Source organism: Poecilia reticulata, chromosome 2 (assembly GCF_904066995.2).
Source record: "Poecilia reticulata chromosome 2, P_reticulata-male-v2, whole genome shotgun sequence".
Classification (NCBI taxonomy): domain Eukaryota; kingdom Metazoa; phylum Chordata; class Actinopteri; order Cyprinodontiformes; family Poeciliidae; genus Poecilia; species Poecilia reticulata.
Genome location: NC_088831.1, coordinates 10,703,721 through 10,725,722, shown reverse-complemented (window position 1 = coordinate 10,725,722; position 22,002 = coordinate 10,703,721). Strand labels below are relative to the sequence as shown.

Here is a 22,002-nt window from a genome sequence, read left to right as displayed (position 1 = left end):
TAGGACTTTGTAAAGGGAAATGAGACTGACAGTAACAAACGAGCTGCTTCATTTGACTAAGTGAAGATGCTGAAGATGATGAGTCTGAGCTTTGTGCCGTTGCTCTTAGCAGTGGGGGCATTGACGCTGGAGAGGTGGGTTGTTATTCAGGAAGATTCCTCCTGTTTATGTACTCCATACTGGTTTTTACCAAAATATTCTCAATCAGAATACAGATTTAAGCTAAAAATATGCTCTGATATTTAGCAAAATGTAGATTCTCATGTATTTTGTGCTTTAAGCAACAAAGCGGAGTATGATTACTTCCAATACCATCCAATGGAGGAGGTGAGAGAACCTGGTCGTTGTTTCACACATAATAAAACACGTTTAGTGTGGTTAAAGTCCATTGATGTTCCACCTTATAGATCAGCAGCTGGATGGCTCAGATGGCGAAGGAATACCCTGATGTTGTGACCATAGTGGATTATGGGAAGAGTTATGAGAACAGGACGATTAGCTTGATGAGGGTGAACCAGATTCAGGTTTTAAAGAATGCATTTGGTAGAAAAGGCTGGGATCTGCTGATATTTAGAGGCGCTTTAACTGGTTTTTCAGATTGGCATGAAGACTGACGCCAAAAAGAAAGCCATCTGGATGGACTGTGGTATTCATGCCAGAGAATGGATCGCTCCGGCGTTCTGCCAGTACTTTGTTAGACAGGTAAGAGAACCGTCTGATGTACGGTCCTCCAGAGTTACTATGATCCCCTTTAATGCTGTTTGTTTAAATCTGTGAGTAAATATGTGAGTTAACGTTTGCCATTTTATGGAGAATTAAACTCTTTCAATCTGTTTTCTTGGGTTTTTTCAATCAGATTCTCCAAACGTACAAAACAGACGCTAAAATGGAAGCCATGATGACAAACATGGACTTCTACATCACGCCAGTGCTCAATGTCGACGGCTACATCTTCTCCTGGACAAACTCCTCAGTCAGTATCTGGATGGATATTCATCAAATTAAATTCGGTTGATCTGCTGCAAAGCTCTCAAGCTGGACATGAGCAGGATATGAGAGGATATGCTATTAGGAAAAGGGCACTCGAGTAAAAATGATTTGCGGTTTAATCATCGAAGAAGATGACTTCCGATGAGCCCAAAGTATAGGAGACGTCAGCGGTTTAATATTTAGAAAAATGTCAAGTGGTTAATTTCTTGCGTTGCTGGATTTAGACCCAACTGACTGAACACTCTGATCTGCTCAGACCCGACTGTGGAGGAAGAACAGGTCACCGGGACCTTCGGGCGACTGCTACGGCACCGACCTCAACCGCAACTTTGATGCCAACTGGGGCAGTGAGTGTCTCATCACCGAGCTGCGCGTTGTGAAGCAGCTTGCTGGTTTGTGTCAGCGACTGATTCTGTTTTCGTTCACAGCCGTCGGAGTGTCGTCTGACTGCAACTCAAACATCTACCCCGGCAGAGGGCCCATCTCAGAACCTGAGGCCCAGGCCGTAACTTACTTTGTTGGAAGCAGAAAGGAAGACTTCCTGTGTTTCCTCACCATCCACTCCTACGGCCAGCTGCTCCTGATTCCCTACGGACACCCCAACTTCACCGCCTCCAACTACGATGAGCTGGTATTTACATGCATGCATGCTTTGCACATGCAATACTCTGTAGCTGTGCAGGACCATCTGCACTAGGAGCTTTTGTTGTTGTGCACATTTTGTTTGCATTCTGTCAGGTTACATGAGATATTTAGGTCTGTGTTGATTGTGAATGAGGAAATATGTAATAAATTTGCTCTACGTAAATAAATGACATGCATCGTATCCCTCATCTGTAAACAACAAAGTGGAACAAGCAGGAGGAAGCTGACAGTAAGTAGAGAATGAGAGCCTGACTAGGAACGAAGCAGGTAATAACCTAAAAGAGCCAAGAGTTACTTTGTGCAAGACAGGATTATGATGCATAGGGAAGCGTTCAGGCAGTGCTGCTGTTTCTGAGGTTGGCTAAACTCAACAGAGGAGTGGATAATGAATACTGAGTTCTCTCAGTTCTCTGAATCACCATAGAAAAGTTAATTTATCCCAGTATTTGAATTCAACATGTGAAACGTATCAAAGAATGATGTTTCAAATGTTTATTTTTGTTCATTTTGATTACATTTTTCTGATTTTGCACATTTCACAGGATGATTTTGGCCAACTCCAAACACTAAGTATTACAGTCAGTTCTATTTCTGCATATGGCATTATTAGGGTAATGCTGATTTAAATTCAGTCTTGATAATCTGCAAATACAAAAACATTATGGCGGCTATGAACAGATTCACTAATATTTCCTCAGATAAAATCTGGAAAGTGAATCCAATCCATTTTGCAGCATTTTAAACATACACTTTTCTAACTTCCTGTAACGACTAGCTGTAGCTTTCTCGCAGGTGGTTTGTGAATACTAACACAAGTATTTTATGCTCTATCACAAACATTAATTTCCTATTCTTTGCTCAGCTCTTTACTCTAAAGTTTGAAAGTTAAACCATAAATATAAGCAAAAATGAGCAATTTTGGTGATCTAGTATGAATGCACACATAATCTCAAGATGAAAACCGATCCCGTATAAAACAGTTGGCATTTGTCGAGGCCCACTGTGACTAAAACCAGGCCGCAGCGTTTCCTCATCGTGTTCTCGCACTCCCCCGCCGAAGTGTTTGTGCATGGCCGGCGCTGCCGTTCTCTGGCGCCGAGCACAGCTGAGCCGAATCTCTCTGCTCATTTCACCGTAATATATGTCAGTAACAGGACGGAGTCATGAATACAGATGAAGCTCCAGAGCGTTTCTTTGTTTGGTAAACAGCTTCCTTTATGTTTTGCCTAATAAATCAATGAGAAGAGTTGTCTGAATATTCCTGATTCCTCAGATGAAGGTGGGAGAGGGAGCAGCTGAAGCCATTTGGAAGGTCCATGGGGAAAAGTACAGAGTCGGAACCTCTCCAGCTGTGTTATGTATGTATGAAATTATTTCAGTACTTATACAGCACAGGTTTGAAGGATTTTACCAGCATAATCCTCTCTCCAGACGCCAACTCTGGTTCGTCCAGAGACTGGGCCCGAATGCAGGACATCCCCCTGACTTTCACCTTCGAGCTGAGAGATAACGGCACCTACGGCTTCGAGCTCCCAAAGGAGGAGATCCAGCCGACCTGCGAGGAGGCCTACAGCGGCGCCCTGCACATCATCACCTACGCCCACGACAAGACCTTTAACGGCGCCACAGCCACCGTCGCAGCGGCGGTCTGGACCATGCTGTTAGTACTGGGGGTCAACCTGATGTGAGCAGAGAAGCAGACCTCACACTGTAAAATGGAAGCTTGAAGTTGTTAGGTTAAAATATTGGCTCAGAAATGCGCGATTACTACATCAAAACAAGCATTTTTACAAATAAAGATTTTACAGTGTTAACTCTTTAATCTCCTACATGTGGGTTTATTTCAAATTTTCCCCAAAAAGGCTGCAGGATGCAACTTTTATTTTAAAAAATGTAGGCTTTTTTACATATTTGTTCAAACTTATTAGGAGACAGATAATCTGTGGAAGATCCATCTTCTCCACTTCCTCTCTGAGCTACTATTGCTGTCTGAAGAAATGCACCCAAAACAACCAATCAGAGCCAGGAGGTGGGGCTTAGTGCTGCCAGTCATCCTCATGTACTTGCTGTTAAATGTGCTAATGGAAGAGAAACAACTTGCCTTTACAAGAAAACCGTTTACTGCTGTAATCGGTGGTCATGCTAACTAGCCTTAGCATAGCAGGGCACACATGGGCATGATTGACAGCACTAAGAAGACCCGCCTCCTGACTCTGATTGGTTGTTGGAAACTCAGTTTTTTTCACAGATTATCTGTCTCATACTCTATTGTCAAGACATAGTGACAGCTTCAATAAAAAAAATTTTAAATAAAATTACTTACTGCAGGTTTAAGTGACTGCTAACTCCCACCTGCAGGTGGGAGTATTTCTTCCTTCTTCACTGCTGCCTCAGTCTTCTCGTTATAGTCCGTGACGGATACAGCAAGTTACAAAAGTCATATTTACCATCACACATAAGTACAAATATTTCTAAACTGTGATTTTAATGGCAAAAAAAAAAAATCACAAAAACTAAATCCTGATAGGCCTGATGAATGTAAGATGTTCAAAACTCCACACATTTCTAGTCCCTTCGGTTTTCTCCAGCTTCATGCTTCATGACTGTAATTTTGCTCCGAAAGCTTGATAGAGTTTACCACTGAAGTGATGTTCGCCAGATGCACTCCAGCTTCCTGCTGCACTTCTCTGTTAGCACATTTCTCCCAAGTTTCTTTGTCAGAGACATAAATCAGGGCCATATTTACCAGGAAACCACAAGTGTTTTCCTTCCTCAATTCTTAAGATAAAGTTCTGTTTCTCAAAATTAGGGTCATGGCATGAAAAAGAAAAAAGATAACGCTCTTCCAAGTGTAGCTATTTCCACATCAGGGTTTACTAAAAATGATCGAGTGCTCTCCATGATTTAACAGCCCATTCAACACCAATAACTCTCGGTAGTTGTTTACTATCTGATTTTAGCAGCTTTAGAGCATTGCTTTACTTTCTTGAGGTTTTAAACAGCAAGGAATCCCATATCATCACAACTCCAGCACCATGCTTTGATTCTCAAGAGAATACACAACAAGATAAGTTGACAAAGAAATAGGCAGATGGCAGAAATTGGTAGATTTTCAATTTGATTGACGCTTATTAATGACTGGATGATTTCAGACTTGCCTTTTTTTATTATTCATATGTTTATTGATATTTTTGCATATGGAACAAAGGTGTTTACATATTCCAGGGTGTAAAAGTGTTGAGCATAAACAAACTGTTTACACCATTGACTTTTAAGATGCATATTTTCAGGAACAAAGAACACACACAGAACACCAACAATAGTAAAACAGAGAAATAAAACCAATAGTAAAAACACATGCATATATATACACACCTAAACACACATGTACACCTCTGAAAAGAAAAAAAAAAGAAGCAACAAACTCAATAAATGGTTGCCATTTAGAGTAGAATTTGTTCCAAGTTTCCAGTTTTTGTATATCTAATTTTCTCAACTTTCAAAAAGGACATGACCTCATTTATCCACATTGTGCTGGATGGAGCTCTAGTTGATTTCCAGTTACAGAGAAGGTGGCGCCTAGCGATCATAGAGGTAAAAGCTATCACTTCCAACTCTCTTGCGGAGTACTGACTATATTGCTCTGGGAGTCCAAAGATACCAGTATGAGCTGAAGAGTCAATAGTTCTCGAAAGTACAACAGACATGGTGTGAAAGTAAATTTGTCAGAAATTTGTGAGGGCTGAGCATGTGAAAAACATGTGCAAGATTGCAGGGTGAGCTTCCACAGCAGTCGCAAACATCTACCACATTTGGGTAGATCTGTGCCAGCCTAGTTTTTGAATAATGACATCTGAATGCCACTTTGAACTGTATCAAGCTCAGGTGGGGACATATAGAAGTTTTGCGAATGGCTGTCAGGGCAGCCTCCCACCAATGATCATCAAAAATCAGCCCCAGTTCATGCTCCCAAGCTCTCAGTGTTCGTAGTTAAAAAGACATCATATGATTGAATCGAGTTATAAATCTTTGAAATTAAAGACCTTTGCAAGGGGTTAAGTTGTATAAGTTTGCCCCACAGCTGCTCAGGTGGTCGTTGAGGGAAGTTGGGAAATAAGGATTTTGCACAGGCCCTTATCTGGACGTATCTGAACAAATGGGAGGGTGGGAGATCGAATTCAGAAGCCAAATCAGTGAAAGACCAAAACAACCCTTCCCTATATAAATCCTTGAAACATTTTAGTCCCTTATCCTGCCATAAGGAGAAGGCCAGGTCAGTAAGAGCAGGTGTAAACACCAGGTTTTTTTTAAAAGTGGGGTCAAGACTATAGGATCTGTAAATTTAAACTGTTTCCTAAACTGAAACCATATTCTCAAGGTATCTACAACTATGAGGTTATTGGTTTGGCCAGAAGGATTCAGAGGTTGAACCTGTAAGCAAAGCCAAAAGTGAGGCTGAGGGACATGAATGTGTTTCTAGTTGACACCAGGGTATATCAACTGAATTGGACCAGAAAGCAATTTTAGTTAGCTTAAAAGGAACATCAGATTGGGAGAGCTGCAGGGCTAAATGGTTAACAGGATAACATTTACTCTTGGCGACATTAACTTTATACCCTGAGAACTGGCCGAATCTGTGAAAGAACTCAACAATTGTGGGGCAGGTTCCTATTGAATCGGTGAAATATAAAAGCAAATCATCTGCATACAACGATAGCCTTAGTTCTGCATGACTCCTGGTGATTCCATTAACACTGGGAGAAGTTCTCAGAAAAATACTCAAAGGCTTTATTGCAAGTGCAAACAAGAGGGGCGACGGGGCAGCCCTGTCTGCAACCTCTATTTAAAAAGAAGTATCCGGTTTGGTTGTTATTGGTAATAATACTGGCACAGGGCAGTGTATAAAGAAGGCATATCCATGACATAAAATTTTTACCAAATTAAAAATTTAGTTAAAACAGCAAACAGGTATCCTGTGTCCACATTCATTAAAGATATTGGCCTATAAGAGGTACAGAGGTCAGGATCCTTGTCCCTCTTAAAGAGAATGCTGGATAGAAACCTGTCTTGGCGAAGGGGGAAGTGAGCCGAGTGTCAGAGACTCAACATAGACAGAATGAAGCAATGGGATCAGTTTGGCTTGGAATGCTTTAAAAAAAAAAAATCAGCTGGGAACCCGTCGGGTCCTGGAGCTTTGTTGTTTTGCATATTTTGTAAAGCAGCATTTAACTCCTGAACAGTCAGACCAGATTCTAGGTGATCAATCAGTTCTGAGTGTAAAGGGGGAAACTGAAGCTCGTCTAGAAACATATGCATATCAGTCAAATCCAATGGGAGTTCAGATTTATACAGGGACTCATAGAATGATGAAAAAACCGAATTAATAACCTGCATGTAGTCCTGCAGGTCCCCAGATCTGTCTTTAATACGACATATTAAATGTGAAGCTGCTTGACAGCGCAAGTGGTGAGCTAGTAATCTGCTGGGCTTGTCGCCATATTCATAGTACCTAGCACGAGAATGAAGCAAAAGGCGCTCTGCCTCATTAGTTGTAATGAGATCCATCTCAGTTTGTAAGACCAAGCGACGCTTTGAAAGACTGTCAGATGGGGCAGCTACAAGCTGTTGGTCAACCAATTCCAACTCGGAAGTAAGCTTCTAAATGTTTGACATCCTCCATTTCCTCTCATGTGCAGAATATGAAATTATATGACCACGTAGGTATGCCTTCAAAGAATCCCACAGGAGCGCCCTAGAGATTGGTTCAGAATCAGTCATTAAAGGCAATGAAATCCTCTACTGCATCCGTAATAAATTTGTGAAATTTACCATCTGATAATAGTGAAGTGTTAAATCGCCATTGAGAGGGATAGCGAGGCCCAGGTGAAATCTTAAGATTGAGAGACAGGACCGTGATCCGAAATAATGATAGGGTGATATGCAACATTTGATACTTTAGGCATAAATTTAGCATCTACAAAAAAATAATCTATGCGTGAAAAAGTCTGGTGAACATGTGAATAAAAAGAATACTGCCTATTGTTCGAATTACAAGATCTCCAGGGGTCAACACAACCATTATTTAGCATGAAACTATGTAGGGTTCTAGCCATTGACGATTGGGCTAGGACAGGTTTAGAACGGTCTAACTGAGGATTAATAGTACAGTTCATGTCCCCTCCAAAGATTCTACCTTCAAAGAAGGTGGAATTTCAAACGACTTGTTCGTCAAACATGGATTGTCAAAATTAGGAGCATATACATTGACTAGCAGGGTGTTTACATGGAATAGAGAACCTAACACTATCAGATATCTGCCGTCTCTGTCTGAGATGGTTTTGGTCAATGTGAATAGTACAGATTTACCTAATAAGATAGCAACCCCTCTAGCCTTTGAATTAAAACTATAGTGGAGTACCTCTGCAACCAAAGGACACTTAAGTCTAAACTGGTCTTTATTTCTCATGTGGGTCTCCTGTAATAAAACAATGTCAGGTTTCAAACGCTTTAAATGAGAAAATACCCTACTCCGCTTGACAGCACCCACTAAACCTCGAATATTCCAGCTGATAAATCTTACATTTGAGTTGTTTGCATTAGCCATGTGAGATATGCGTTAACATTGATGAGGCAACCAGAATCCGCCCCCACGCACCAGGCACAAGGATGGGAAAAAGGAAAGGACAAAAAACAACAGCAAAAGCAAAAAAAAAAAAAGAAAACAAGACAATATTTCTGAACTGACACATCCCACCCCCCTCCCCCAGATGGCACCTACCACTACCCCAAACGACGGGATACCAGCTCAAACTCCAAATGGAGTCATGAGCCTAAAGACTAAACTTAAGATTTTGTACCCAACAGTCATCCTCGATTCACTCCAACTCAGCTGAAGCTCCTGCAAACACATGTAAACATAAGTGTGGCTAAGAACAGAACAGACACATTACATGTCGCCTAACCCTCTTCTGCCTACGGCCGGCCTGGACCGAGCAATATGAGCGGCTCCATTCACAACAAATTAAACTATGCAAGAATGAAAGGTGTTTTCACGAAGGCAGTCGCCTCCACAGGTGAAGTAAACTCTCTCGTGACACCTGCTTTAGTGATGCAGAGACGAGCTGGATGCAGAGGCCCAAACCGTATGTCCGGCACCTCTCTAAGCTGGCGTCTGACGTCATTGAAGGCTGCACGGGCTTTTGCGGTCCGAGCGGTAAAATCAGGGAAGATAGAGATTGTGAAATCCCCCACTTTTAACCGCTGCTGGGCTCAGGCACGTTGTAAAATATCGGCGTAGTCCGCGTAATAATGTAAACGAGCTATAATGGGACGAGGCCGCTCACTGGGCAGCCGATCACATTCACCCAATTAGGGGACAATTAATTTCACCTGCTGCAGGCGGTACTTTCTGTTTTAGTTCTTCGTTGGTTGTCTTCCAGCACATTCTTGTCACGTAAGTCTTCTTTTCGGTGTCGTTTTTATGCAATTGATGTTACTATATTTTTGTAGAAAAGGGACTACAGTATAAGTTGTGGCATTATAGTAAAATTCACCCTAATGGGTGAATGTGATCGACTGAATCTTAAACTCTGAACGCACCAAATAAAGTAAAATCAGATTTAGTCATTTGTATAATATAATCGTTGGGTGACATTGTGGTCCACACTACATACCAGTTGGTGGCGGCGGTAAAGCAAAAATGTTGACGTTTGGAGCAAAATGGGGGCGGCTGATGACGTAATCGGCCAACATTTTAACTTTTAATATCTCAAAAACGAAAGCTGCACAAACAAACATTTTAACGGCACAAACCTGCACTAACGAACTAGCCGACTTTGGTTTGTTTTGGAGCAATATGGGGGAGTGGTGAACTCTGGATGACCTAAAAAAAAATAATTTTTAATATCTCAGAAACCAAAACTGCACAAACGAAGCACTAACCATTCAGACTATTTGCTGGATTTTTTTTGACGTGGGTGGGGTGTCAGCTTCACACAGCTTTCGGCTTGGCCTGTAGAGATCGGTGCGCCCGGTCCACAACCGGCTCCTTCTCCAGGCCGAAGGCGTCTTTAAGCAGGGTGGAAATCGTGTCTGCGCTGACTGGGTTACGCTCCTCCGGTAGTCAGTGGCGCAAAAAGTGGGTATGCAGGGTATGCAACGCATAGGGGCGCAGCACCAGAGGGGGCGCCAAAACCCCGTCTGGAGGGGGCGGCGCGCCGATGATGTTTTCCGTACACTTCTGCGCGCCTTACGCTCCTTCACCTCGCGCACATAACGAGGTAAATGTAGCGAGTTGTACCCTTCACGTATCGTCGCGTGAGCGTCGCTCCTTCACCCTGACGTTCCTTCCCTCGGTCGGGGGGAGGGAGGGGGGCGCCGATCTATGTTTTTGCATCCACCTGAATAATGTGTAGTTGCGCCACTGCCGGTAGTCCTATGATTCTAATGTTATTACGCCGAGATCTTGACTCCAAGTCCTCACATTTACTGTCAAGAGCGAGGACCTGCGCCGAAAGCTCTTCCAAAAGTGCTCTTGAGTGAGACCCCATCATCAGTGCATGAAGACGGCGGTCCCTCCATGTCTGCGACTGTCACCCTTAATGCATCCACCTCCGACCTGATGGCCTCAATGCTAGCACTTAGCTGCCGTGCAGCTCCGACTTAATATGGGTCAGATTGTTAGTCAACGCCGTCTCCAATTCAGTCTTGAAAATGCCCACCATCTCTTCAGGAAGTGCATTGAGGAGTTCAACCTTAAAGTCCGGGGAATATACGTTCCGAGCTGTAGACGTTTCTTCCGAAGGCGGTCGCCTACTAGCCGAGCCCCGCGGTGGATCGGCCTCAGTAAGCTGAGGCGGGGATGCGGGCGGAAGATCAGGCCTCGTCGCCGTAGTTGTGGAGTTGTTCGTATTTTTGGGCTTTGGAGGCAACCTGAGCTGTATTGGAGTCGTTATAAAATTTAGAGGACAGGCAAAGTACACGAAAAAGCCCAAATGCACCTTATAGAAAAAAACAATTTGCAGGAGCTCCCTCTAACAGTCTTACTCCATCAGTTACAAAACCGGAACGATCAGACTTGCTCTTTTTGATCCGGGCTGTTGGAAAAGCTAATGCTAACTATGCTAACTGTTATAAGTGAACAATTTTGTCTTTTCTTCATAATATTGGTGCATCTCTGTTTTACTGTGATTTTGTTGTCACACATGATACCATCTCCTTCGTCTAGTTTCTTTTAGCAGAACAATTCAAACAGATCTCTATTCACAGCATTTGGTAGTAGATGAATCCAAAACCTCTTATTTACAACAACCGCAGGCCTTCTTGAAGCATTTTGTATGGTAATGCAACATTGAAAATGTAAACACTTCACCTACACTTCATTATAATTAAATGCAAAACCTGCTCTGACAAACATTACTGTGATTAAGCAAAAGAAAGACACCATTGTGGGATTTAGGATTTGATAAAGCCAAGTGTTGCTTCGCACAAACAGGTTGAGTTTTCTCCCACAGGAACAGGCACTTGTAGATTATGTTTATCTTTTTATACTAAAAAAACGTTTTTATGTGGAATATCAAAACAACACAGCACTCATTACTCAAAGGTTTATGATTCTGGTGTCAAATCACTACAAATTGTGAGGGGAAAAAATGAAATTCTCTCTTATAATATTCACACATTACTTGAAAGAAAATTTAATTCTGAATACTTTTTGCATAAATTAGGTTAATGAGACTGATTTGGTTTCCAGATTTAAATTGTACAAGTTTCATAATAAAGTTATGTTTCATTGTAAGGCTTTTATTTCCAAAAATAAAAATAAATAAACCCTGGATTAGCTAGTAGGTAGTTTTCTGCTAGCTCAGTATTGCGTCTGCTTCAGAGTAATTTAAAATGTTTGTTAGCTGTGGCATGGTGATGAAAACACAAGGGCTAACTGGCGTTAGCCTAGCCTAGGTTATGCTACAATTAGTTAGGCTAGGCTAACTAGGATTAGCCTAGCCACCACTGAGCCCAAATGTTAGCAATACTAAATAAAAAAATATGATTCCAACTAGTTACTCTACCCATCAACAACAAACTGCCATTACGCATTTACAGTAAAAAATATAATCCTAGATTTTAATTTGTAACTTTTTATTTCACAGATGTATTCAGAGGTGGAGTTTTAGATCATTGTTGTTGTATAACCTAAGCTTGCTTGAGCTAAAGGACACAAACTGACAGCCTACAGGCTATAATTATTTGCTAACTCTGATACATCATTAGCTTGCTACACACAGCAAGAAGTTAATATTAGCATCTTTGTATGTACTTTATTGGATTTTCTGAAACAATTGTGATAAAAAATAAAAACCTAAGTAAATTAAGGGAATGAATACTTCTTCAGTAGCCAAACCAGCATGACTGACTCATTTTACCATTCTTTAGGGTGTTGCTGTGATTTTCCTTAAAGTAACTGCTCTTATAGTGATTCACTGTTTGAAGAGCCAAGACTTTTTCCTTTTAACTCTCCTAATTATATATCTACTATCTGAATCTTCCCTCTTGTGACCAGGAAAGAAACCTAAATCTGAATGTTTCCTGTAGTCCTGCATCACATGAACAGGACAATGACCAGACACTTGCACCTTTACCTTCTGTTCATTCAGCAGTTTTCTGCCGACACCTGTTTCCCCAGCTAGACCTGCCTGGTGAGTCTGGCCCCACCCATCTCTTCTTTTTGCTTTCTCTCACCTAAGACTCAACATTTTCCTCCTGAGAATCTGGACTGCGCACAACCTTTAATCTTGAGGACTCTCAGCTAAACATCTCTGGGCTTTCTTCGTATTTGGCTAAATCACAATGAGTGGGAAGCTGTGGACGGAGGAGCAGTTCAACTGCCCTGTGTGTCTTGATCTCCCCAATGATCCGGTCACCATACCTTGTGGACACAGTTACTGCATGGCTTGCATCAGAGACTTCTGGAGCAAGGATGACCCCAAAGGGATTTACAGCTGTCCCCAGTGCCGCCAGACCTTCTGCCCCAAGCCGCCCTTATCCAGAAACACCATGCTGGCTGAGGCTGTGGAGCAGCTCCGCAAAGGGGCCCTCACATCAGAAGTTCGAGACTCCATCCGAAGCACTCGCGGGTTGTCCTCTAGATCCAAGTCCAGGCTGTCCACCGGAGCCGTTCTGTGCGACATGTGCAAAGGGGAGCAGCGTGCCGCTGTGAAGAGCTGCTTGGCGTGCATGAGCTCCTTCTGCGAGACCCACCTGAAGCCTCACCAGACCAAGAAGTCTCTCAAGCAGCATGAGCTCATCCCACCAACCAGCAATCTGGCGGAAAAGATCTGCACCCAGCACAAGTACCTGCAGGAGTTCTTCTGTCGCCAGTGCAAGATGTTTGTCTGCTGGCTGTGCACCAGCAATCAGCATAAAGACCACGAGTGTGTGTCCTCCAAGGCTGAACGGCAGGAGAGACAGGTGCGTAAAAAACAATTTCTGAGGGCAACTATTCTCAAACTCTGTATTTTTCACATTTTGTCAAGTTACAACCAAAGACTTCAGGGCATTTTGTTGGGATTTTGTAAGAGACCAACATAAAGTAGTGTCTTGAGTCAATACAATTTCCCTTGCAGAATGGCTCAAGCTTTGTGACATTGGATGAAGTCTTGCCATTGATTCTCAGTTAAACTAGGCCATTCTAACTCATCAACATAGTTTGATCTGAACCTAGAGCTTTGGCTGTATTGGTTGAAGGTGAACCTCAGCCAAAGACTCAAGTCTTCAATGTCCTCCAACAGGTTTTCTTCCTGTATTGTCCCTTATTTAGCTTTATCAATCTTCACATCAACTCTAACCAGCTTCTTTGTTCCTGCTAAAGAGAAACATCCCAACAGTACAATGCTAATGTTCTAGCATTTTGAACGTGGTCCAAAAGGTTCAGTACTGATCTCATCGTGAAGATGACTAAAATCTGAACTTTAACTCCTTTCATTGTCATCATGATCTTTTTTCTTCAACACTTTGTACAACTTATTGTTGGTCTGTCTCAATAAACACAACAAAGGTCTCGATGTTAAAACTTCAAAGTATATTAATACTTTTACAAGTCATTGTGGGAGTAAAACTCCAGAATCCACCCTCCTGCGAGGCGCTTATTGTTGTATCTAACGGCTTTCTGCCTGACGTGTCCTTCCTCTGCACCTTTTGTTGGGTAATGACTAAAGCCAGGCTGAATGCATTCCTAACAGCATTCCTGTCCCATTACACCGCTCCTCCTAGCCACTACTGTACCCAGCCGCTTCCTTCTGCTCGTCCTGTTTTTCACTCTGTTCATCCCTGTGCAGAAGCTGCTGTCAGACATCCAAGCAGACAACCAGCAGAAGCTGAAACACAGGGAGCAGGAGCTGAAGGATATGAAGAAGATGATGGAAGGAGTGAAGGTTGGTGGAACTGCAAGATAAACTTAGTATCCAGAATGAAAAAGTACCCATCGTTGAAATGTGGTTAGACAGAAATTGAATCCATTTGAACAACTTCAATGTTGTTTGGTTGATCCACCGTCAATTTACCATAATTCAATATTTAATTACCACATTTTGCTGTCTGGATAAAACAACAGCTAATTGGTGAGTGGGTCTCCAATCTTGGCAACAGCGCTCTGCGGACATGGTGCACGACGAGACGGAGAACATTCTGGGTGAGCTGCTGCGCTCCGTGGAGCGGCTGCAGGAGCTGCTGGAGGAGGTGCTGGACCAGGCCAGCCTGGGGAAGATGAACCAGGCCCAGGAGGTCGCCGAAAACCTGGAGGCTGAGATCAGGGAGCGGAGGAAGAGGGACACAGAAATGAGGGACCTGGCGGACTGCGCGGACAACATCTACTACCTGCAGGTATGGATCAGTCATGAAAAGAGGTGTCTGTAGCAGAGAACCTTTTCAGATGTGGTTTACGCAAATATTTCCAAAATCAGCTGATTCTGATTCTTTTGTTTTATTTTTTTAACCAGTTGCAACTTAAAAAGCAGAAATATTCTCTGATCATTTGCTATCATTTTTATGAGGAAAAAACAAATATATTAGAAAAATAAAACAGGACACACACACAAAAAGATAACCACAAATACGCAGATTAATACAACTAATTTAAGATGATTTTATAATGTTAACAGTAGGACAGAGCTGACATGACATTCTAACAATGTGATAACATTGTGTAAAAATCATATTTTTTCCCTGAGTTGATGCAAAAATTTCAACGCAATATGATCTAAGAGCATGTGATGAAACATATTGATTATTAAAATATTAGCTTAAAATATAACACTGACACGACACAACCTGCTGTGGTTCCTAGGTAAAACATTTTAAGCTAGTTTGATAATTAATTGAGCATACAGTACAGTTAGATTTCAATCTGGAGAGACTGGGACAGAGAAAGAAAGCGATTAAAGAAAGTTTAATGACTAATAAACATTAAAATCCTTTGGCGTTCAGGCCCCTGCCGGGGATGTCGAGCTGGAACTTTGATAACCTCGATAAACATTCCTGATGCTGCATAGGAATGTAATCCCCCAAAGTGAGGGCCAAAGCCCATAGGAGAAATGCATGGAGGAAGAAAAAATTTTTTAATTTTTTTTTTTATATAGGAGGTGACGAAAAGGAGAAGGTGACAGACAGGAGATGTGAGGAAGAGGTTACCTAAGAACGATAAGGAGTAGGATAGATGGGGGCCAACAAGGGACGCCGCAAGGGGTTGGATGAGAGGTAGCTGGTGGATCAAAGCCAGTTAATGCGCAGTGCTTTACCTAGGCACTGAGAGAACGTTGAGCTGCGAGTACAGAGGCGAGGTCTGGACGAGTATATGCGGTAAATGCTGAGGACGACCACCGTCCAAGCTGTTGAAGGGTCGTTGCGGGAATGCTCTGTGCGGCTGCAGACGTGGCAGCCCCTATTCTAAAGGAGTGACCTCAGAACTGACTGGGTGGGAAATTGCATGCAGCTAGCAGCAGCCTCAGGTGCTTAACAAACCAGGTGGTGGACATGGGGTAGCCCTCGGGAGTGATGAACAGGGGCCCAGAAGGGGGAGCTTAACTTGCGTCTTGAAAGAGCAAACTTGAACATAGCACGACAGAGACAGAACGGGTCGTTGATACTAGCTATGCCGATAGTACACGCGCCTTTAACCTTGGAATGTTGAGGGATAAGCTGTAAAAATCAGGGTGAAACTTGAGGTCGGAAACTGCCAGATCCTTAGAAGGGACGAAAGGGTTATCAGGGGTGGTGAATTCGCCCAGGTGAAGGAGGCCATAGAAAGCTAAAAAGAAACGAGCTAGAAAGGAGAGATTTAAGATAAGGAGAATAAGGGCGTGACTGCAAGGTAACATGCAGATCTTTAAGACTAGGAAGAGTAATAGGTTTGCGCTTATCTGGGAGGGTAGGTTGCCATTTATTTATACCCCTCAAAAGTAGCTTCACGGTGTGGTTAGAGAAAAGGCTTTGAGAAGGGATGGGCTGGTGAAGCTGTGAGAAGAAATTGACGCCTGCTAGAAGGCTACGAATGTAGGAGGGCTTAAATTGGAGGTTCTCGAAGCAGTAAGTGACAAAAGCCAGGACAGTGCTAACAGAAATGGGCAACGGGGAGACCCTGTGAAAGGAGCAGAATTTGATGAACTTGGACCAGGCGAAAGAATAGGATTTAAAAGTGGAGGGAGCTAGGCCATTCTTAATATGGAATCTGGCGGACTGCAACAGAGGAAAAAGAGATGGGGGAACTAATCCAGAGGGAGGCTCTCTAGGGAGGGCACTGGAGTTGGGAAAGGGTCGGCTGACGGGCAGAGATGACGGAAGATCTGGAATTGAAGGCGAGACAGATGGCATTAGAGTGGCCGGGGACGTGACTCGCAGAGTGTATGAAATTATGAATCGCAGATTGCCGCGTGATGCGGCGTAGAAAAGACAGGGATTTGGATGAGGAGCGACGTTTATTGATGGCCTCCACGACGGCGGTGTTATTGCAGAAAGCGACAATATGCTTGCGAACCCAAGAATGTCCCCAGACGCAGCAAGCGGCTGCTATGGGGATAATTTCATGAAAGGCCGAGGATTCGGACCAGGGGAAGGAGGTGGGCCATTTCACGGCGAACCAACTGCCCTGGAAGAAGCCTCTGAAGCCCGCTGAAGGAGCGGCGTCTGTGTAGAACTGAATGAAATCGGCGTAGAGGATGTCATCGTAGAAAAAAGAGATGCCGTTCCAGTGATTTAACAGTACAGACCAGAAAGAGAGATCGGAGCGGCAGCCTTCATCTAAAGTGACCTGTGAACAGGTGGGGAACTGAGTTAGCGAGGTCAAGAAGCCGGGAGATAAAAGAACGCCCTGGCGGAATAATACACGTGGCAAAGTTTAGGTGCCTGAGAAGCAAAAGGAGCTGACGCTTAGAAAGAGCAGGGGATGAAAGGTGGCCGCGGGAGATCTGACGAATGTGGGATAATTTTTCTTCTGGCAGAAAAGCTAGCATCTGCTCGGAGTCTAGGTTAATGCCGAGAAATTCTAGCCTTTTAGAGGGGCCGAAAGTTTTATCGATAGAGAGTGGAATGCCAACGTGGAGGAAGAGATCTTTCAGGGTTTGGAGTGAGGTGTGGGAGGAGGATGGGGAATCGATGAGCAGGAAATCATCGAGGAGATGCAGCACGGAGGGGAGTCTAAAAACATTGAGGATCCAGCAGAGAGCTTCTGACAGTGTGTTGAAACGATGAGAGCTGCTCCTGCATCCAAACTTGAGGCGTGCGAAAAAATATTTAGCATCTGGCTCCCAGCCGATGCCACTAAGAAGGATGCATGGGCATGATTTTAAACACGTCTGTAATATCGGCTTTAGCCAACCAGGCACAGAGAGCCGGGAGGGGAATCTGACTCGGAGTAGGACATGGAGAATGCGTTCCAAATGATTGCAGCTGGTAAGTGGAGGAGGCCGTGGCCGGGAGGTCCTTTTCAACTGGAGCTCGAATGATGATTGGCTAAAGTGAGGCTTGATCCACCATTGATAGGTCCAGGGTGAAGAGGAGGCGCTGAATGATGAGGCAGGTGAAGTTAAAGAGCCTTCCAGATTGAACGTTTGCCAAGGCTTCATAACTAGAATAATTTGGAATATATGTTTGATTAAATTTAAATTGTTTTCTTTGTAAAGTACCTTGAGATAGCATTCATTGTGAATTTGCTCTTAAAGTTTTTTAACATGAGAGAAAACATTTCCATTAGTGTTGATTGTCGTCAGACTTCCTCTAAAGCCGTTTACTTATCCTCAGACGTGCGACACCATGAGCAGTCCCCTGGAATGCGGCGACCTGCCGGCCGTGCAAGTCAATCATAGTGCGACCTTTGAACCTGTTCGGGAAGCGGTGCTGGCCCTCAGGGACCGAGTGGAGGATCTGTGCAATCAGGAACTGGGGAAGATCAACAAGCAAGGTCTGTCAGAAGAACCTCTCCACAAAAACACGAAAACGTAGCAAATGTTTTTGTCCAGTTTCTACTTCAGTTATCTTAGTTGCGTCTTATTTCAAGTCTACTAACTTACAATTAACTTTTCAGCAAGAAGTTTGAGCTTGTTTTAAATAAAAAATGCTTTAACATTCCAGATTGTTTAACTTATAATGTGGAAAAAATGTTTAGTTATAAATAATCTGCCAGTGGAATAAGTACTTTTTTATACCAATATTAAGGAAACAAGCTCATAATTCTTGCTGAAAAGTTACTTGTAAGTTAGTTTTGTCTTACTTCAAGTGGACTAAAAACTGGATCAAACATACTTGGTAAGATTTTGTGTTTGTCCTTTTCTTTCAAGTCATAACCGTTTCATCTGGTCTCTTTCAGTCAATGAAACCAAACTGTTCACTTTGGGAAACTGTAAGTACAGAGCGTTGTCCTTTTTGCCATCACAGAACATTTATAGCTTTTTTTTTAACCCAACAGTTACGGTTTCTGATCTTTTTCAGCCAGCCGGTTGGGAGGGAAAAAAGTGTTTCGTGATTGTGAGTTTTCTTCTACTTCTAATGAACTCTTCAGAAAGTATTTTCATAAACCTGACAGGTGTTTTTTTTTCTCTCCGCTTTCCAGTGTTTTCTGGGCTGAGTAAAAACACAGACACCCGTACCCCGACTTCAACCATTACACTGGATGTCCGAAGTACAGATCGACAAGGAGCAGGTACGCCACGCTTTTAAGAACCTTAATGTGAAAGGATTTCGGTCAAACATGGTGGTGAGCGGTTCTTATGTCCAACAGCACTCAGAGGTGCTGACGTGAGGAGCAGGGACGCCCCTCGAGGTGAGATTTTAAAAAGAATGCTTTTGAATTTCATGCTGTCAGCAGAAACACATCAGCATGTTTTCAAAATGGTTGCAGACAGAGGAAACACAAATTCACCCAGAATGGGGAACAGACGGAGACGAGAGGAGAGAGAGGCTGGTAAGCGGGCGCCGGCTGGGGTTTAAAAATCTCCTCACTTCTTGCTGGAGGTCATGACCTGCTCAAACGGAACTGAAACCATTAATACATGCAAAGAATGGCGTAGTCCAAACCTATATCTAATTTATTATGTTAAATTGACTTCTTTTTTTAGCTCTACATCATGTTATGATGTAATTTCCTCATCAAAAACATACCTGGAGTGTTTTCATCCCTGCACCACAACTCCTCCACTCGGCTCCTTCAGACTAGCCAGCAGCAATTGGCAAACACCTGGTGGAGGTCATTATATGAGCTACTTCTCAGTTCACCGCTGTTAAAAACGTTTTTAAACAGTTAATAAAGGAGAAATGTTGTGATGACTTCCTGAAGGCAGAAAGAGCAGGAGCTTCTTAAAGACACGGGCCCAATTTCAAGGCATTAAGCTACAAAGTCAAATTTCTTTTAAGTTATATTAGATGTATATTAATATATGAAGCATTTTTATAGCAATTGAAGGTAACATAGTAACTTGATTTGCAGTGTACATCCCCTTTAGAAGTTATGTTCATGGAGCTCAAGTAGAAACATCTTGTCAAATTTTTATTTAAAAAACAAAAATTTTTCTTCCCCTTCAAATTTCTTTACTACTTTCTGCCTTTCACATATAATCCTAACATCATAGACTAAAAGTTCAAAGCTGTGGAAACATTCATATCTCCATCCCAACAGAGCGAGAGTCTAACCCCAGCCCCACCCCCAGCCGCAGAGGGGGCCCGTCTCTATGGAGCAGGTCTAGTCAAAACCCGGTTGCCCCTCCTGCAGCTATGACTCCGACTCCAATCCCAGCCACTCCGACTCCCACTCCAGTTCCTGCTCCTTCTCCAGCTCCTGCTTCATCTGGCGGTATAATCATATTGTTGCATTTTGTCGCCACCATGTGGCAGAAGTTGAACATTGCAGCATTTATAAAGAGTAAGTAAACATTCTTCTGTTTTTATGCAGCGTTCAGCAGGATGGCGTCGATCACCAGCCTGTTTCGCTCACACCGACGAGGCGCCAACCAGGCCACCTCGGTTAATGACGCCGCAGCCGCAGGAGGAAACCTTGGTAAGACCCGAACGCTTCCCCCATCAATGTTTGACCAATTTGCTTATTTCAGAAAACAAAACGGTTAAAGTTTGGTTAAAGCTGAACACAAGGGAGAAGTTTCATTTTTAATTCTTTGGTCCAACAGGCAGGATGGCAGATCTGTTAGAAACACCAACAGAGAGTAAGATGGCTGCTCTTCATCCCTGGTAAACATCTCATAGTTTAGAGGTTTAATCGTGGTTTCTCATTGGACAGTTAACCCAGGTCTGTTCTTGGACACGCCTCTGCCGAACGCCATGACTCAAGCTCCAGCTTTTCCTGCATGTGAGCCAACACCGTTGCCTCTTTTTAATAATATATCTGATTTTATATGTTGCAATAATAACTAAACCATAAGATCTGCTCACTCATTGACATACTGCTAATTTTTCCAGTGAGAGAAATCAACCTCGACAGCATCCAGGCACCAGAACCGAGATCCAGAGAGGAGTTTCTCCAGTGTGAGTGAAAGATGTGAAGCTACATTTTGTTTAAAGGGGCAGTATTATGTAAAATCTTCTTTTTTCAGTTTTACATCATCAAAAACATATCTGGAGTTTTCCCTTGATTCTTTTATACATGTTTGATTAATCCTTTACTCTCCATGGAAACTATTCCGCTGTGCAAAACACCTGGTTAGATCTAGCCCTGCCTTTGAGACGTAGCTCCTCCCACACTCAGCTCCTTCAGACTAGCCAGCAGCAATTAGCAAACACCAAGTGTAACGTCTTCTCAGTGAAACGCTGGTTAATAGAGGAGCCATGTTGCGACGACTTCCTGTAGGCCGAAAGACCAGAAGTTTCTTAGAGACAGAGGCCCATATTTGTTTCATATTTGATATTTATAGCATTTTTATAACTGTTCTTGTGATATAAAATGCCACCACACACCTGTAAACGTATAATGCCTTTAAAGTATTTCTCTTGGTTAACTCTTCTAGATTCTGTGATCCTGACCCTTGACCCCTACACAGCTCACAAGCGCTTGGTACTCTCCGAAGGCAACACCAAGGCGACTCTGCAGGGTTCGACACAGCCGTACGCCGACACGCCCCAGCGCTTTGACGGCTGGACCCAGGTGATGTGCCAGAGCCCGCTGCAGGCCCAGCGCTCCTACTGGGAGGTGGAGTGGAGGGGGCGGGGCTCCTCAGTGGGCGTGGCCTACGGCTCGCTGAGCAGGAAGGGCAACGACGCCCGATCTGGCCTCGGCTACAACGCCCAGTCCTGGACGTTGGAGCTGTCCGACACCTGCTGCTCGGCCATGCACGCCAACGAGAAGAGGGACATCCCCGTCACCTACTCACCCCGCCTGGGCGTCTACGCCGATCTGTCGGCGGGGATGCTGTCATTCTACAGTGTGGCAGACAACATGATGCACCTCCACAGCTTCAGGGCTAACTTCACCCAGCCCATTTATGCAACGTTTGGAGTGGGGTGCGGGGTCGGGGTGGGTCTGGACTTCGCCCTGGGGCAGTTCTCATCCAGCTCCGACAGCATTAAGATCTGTCCGCTGTGAGGCAGCGGGTCAGAGCACTGAACGATTAAACCGAGAGGTAAAACTATCTAGAGTCTGGTCATAAGGATTCAAATGCAGTCCCCATCCCCTTCACCCTGTTTTCTTTAAAATGTAATGTATGGATCAACACAAATTGGTGCAAAATTGAAAGTTTTAAGTCAAATTTTACAAATAAAATCTGAGTGTGGAATGCATTTGTATTCAGTCCTTTGGAGTCAGCTTAAGTTATTTGGGGGGCATCTCTTCTGTGAAGAAGCCTGGCCACAGATTCTCAACTGTACTTTGACTAGGCCATT

General features: G+C 43.4%; 2 protein-coding genes across 5 annotated transcripts; both read left to right on the top strand.

Moving 5' to 3' along the window:
- On the top strand, positions 1-8,314 carry cpo (carboxypeptidase O). Its single transcript, XM_008428882.3, has 9 exons — positions 1-134; positions 282-327; positions 408-509; positions 598-702; positions 857-973; positions 1,247-1,337; positions 1,419-1,621; positions 2,909-2,993; positions 3,067-8,314. Exons 1-9 carry the CDS (start codon positions 67-69, stop codon positions 3,321-3,323), a joined length of 1,074 nt encoding a protein of 357 aa, XP_008427104.1. The 5' UTR covers positions 1-66; the 3' UTR covers positions 3,324-8,314.
- Positions 8,315-8,362: 48 nt separating this feature from the next.
- Positions 8,363-21,900, top strand: trim25l (tripartite motif containing 25, like). 4 transcript variants are annotated; one of them, XM_008428855.3, is made up of 16 exons: positions 8,367-9,088; positions 12,291-13,101; positions 13,968-14,063; positions 14,278-14,511; positions 17,923-18,082; positions 18,488-18,520; positions 18,610-18,645; positions 18,731-18,820; positions 18,899-18,940; positions 19,019-19,081; positions 19,793-19,966; positions 20,066-20,170; positions 20,298-20,333; positions 20,408-20,476; positions 20,587-20,652; positions 21,132-21,900. In XM_008428855.3, the coding sequence occupies exons 2-16, from the start codon at positions 12,481-12,483 to the stop codon at positions 21,704-21,706; spliced, it is 2,400 nt and encodes a 799-aa protein (XP_008427077.2). In that variant the 5' UTR covers positions 8,367-9,088; positions 12,291-12,480; the 3' UTR covers positions 21,707-21,900. The 4 variants fall into 4 exon arrangements, with proteins under 4 accessions (XP_017165989.2, XP_008427077.2, XP_017165987.2 ...); XM_017310498.2 differs by having other exon boundaries at positions 12,194-13,101; XM_017310500.2 differs by lacking the exon at positions 19,019-19,081 and having other exon boundaries at positions 8,363-9,088; positions 12,194-13,101.
- Positions 21,901-22,002: the final 102 nt, after the last annotated feature.

What these genes read in the sequence shown, in the direction of transcription:
- cpo (XM_008428882.3), top strand. Translation starts at nt 67, where the DNA reads ATGCTGAAGATGATGAGTCTGAGCTTTGTGCCGTTGCTCTTAGCAGTG. An exon ending in TCTCCTGGACAAACTCCTCA is followed by an intron (nt 974 to 1,246) that starts GTCAGTATCTGG and finishes TGATCTGCTCAG; the next exon opens with ACCCGACTGTGGAGGAAGAA. An exon ending in AACCTCTCCAGCTGTGTTAT is followed by an intron (nt 2,994 to 3,066) that starts GTATGTATGAAA and finishes TCCTCTCTCCAG; the next exon opens with ACGCCAACTCTGGTTCGTCC.
- trim25l (XM_008428855.3), top strand. Translation starts at nt 12,481, where the DNA reads ATGAGTGGGAAGCTGTGGACGGAGGAGCAGTTCAACTGCCCTGTGTGT. An exon ending in AGCTCCTGCTTCATCTGGCG is followed by an intron (nt 19,967 to 20,065) that starts GTATAATCATAT and finishes GTTTTTATGCAG; the next exon opens with CGTTCAGCAGGATGGCGTCG. An exon ending in GTTAGAAACACCAACAGAGA is followed by an intron (nt 20,334 to 20,407) that starts GTAAGATGGCTG and finishes CTCATTGGACAG; the next exon opens with TTAACCCAGGTCTGTTCTTG.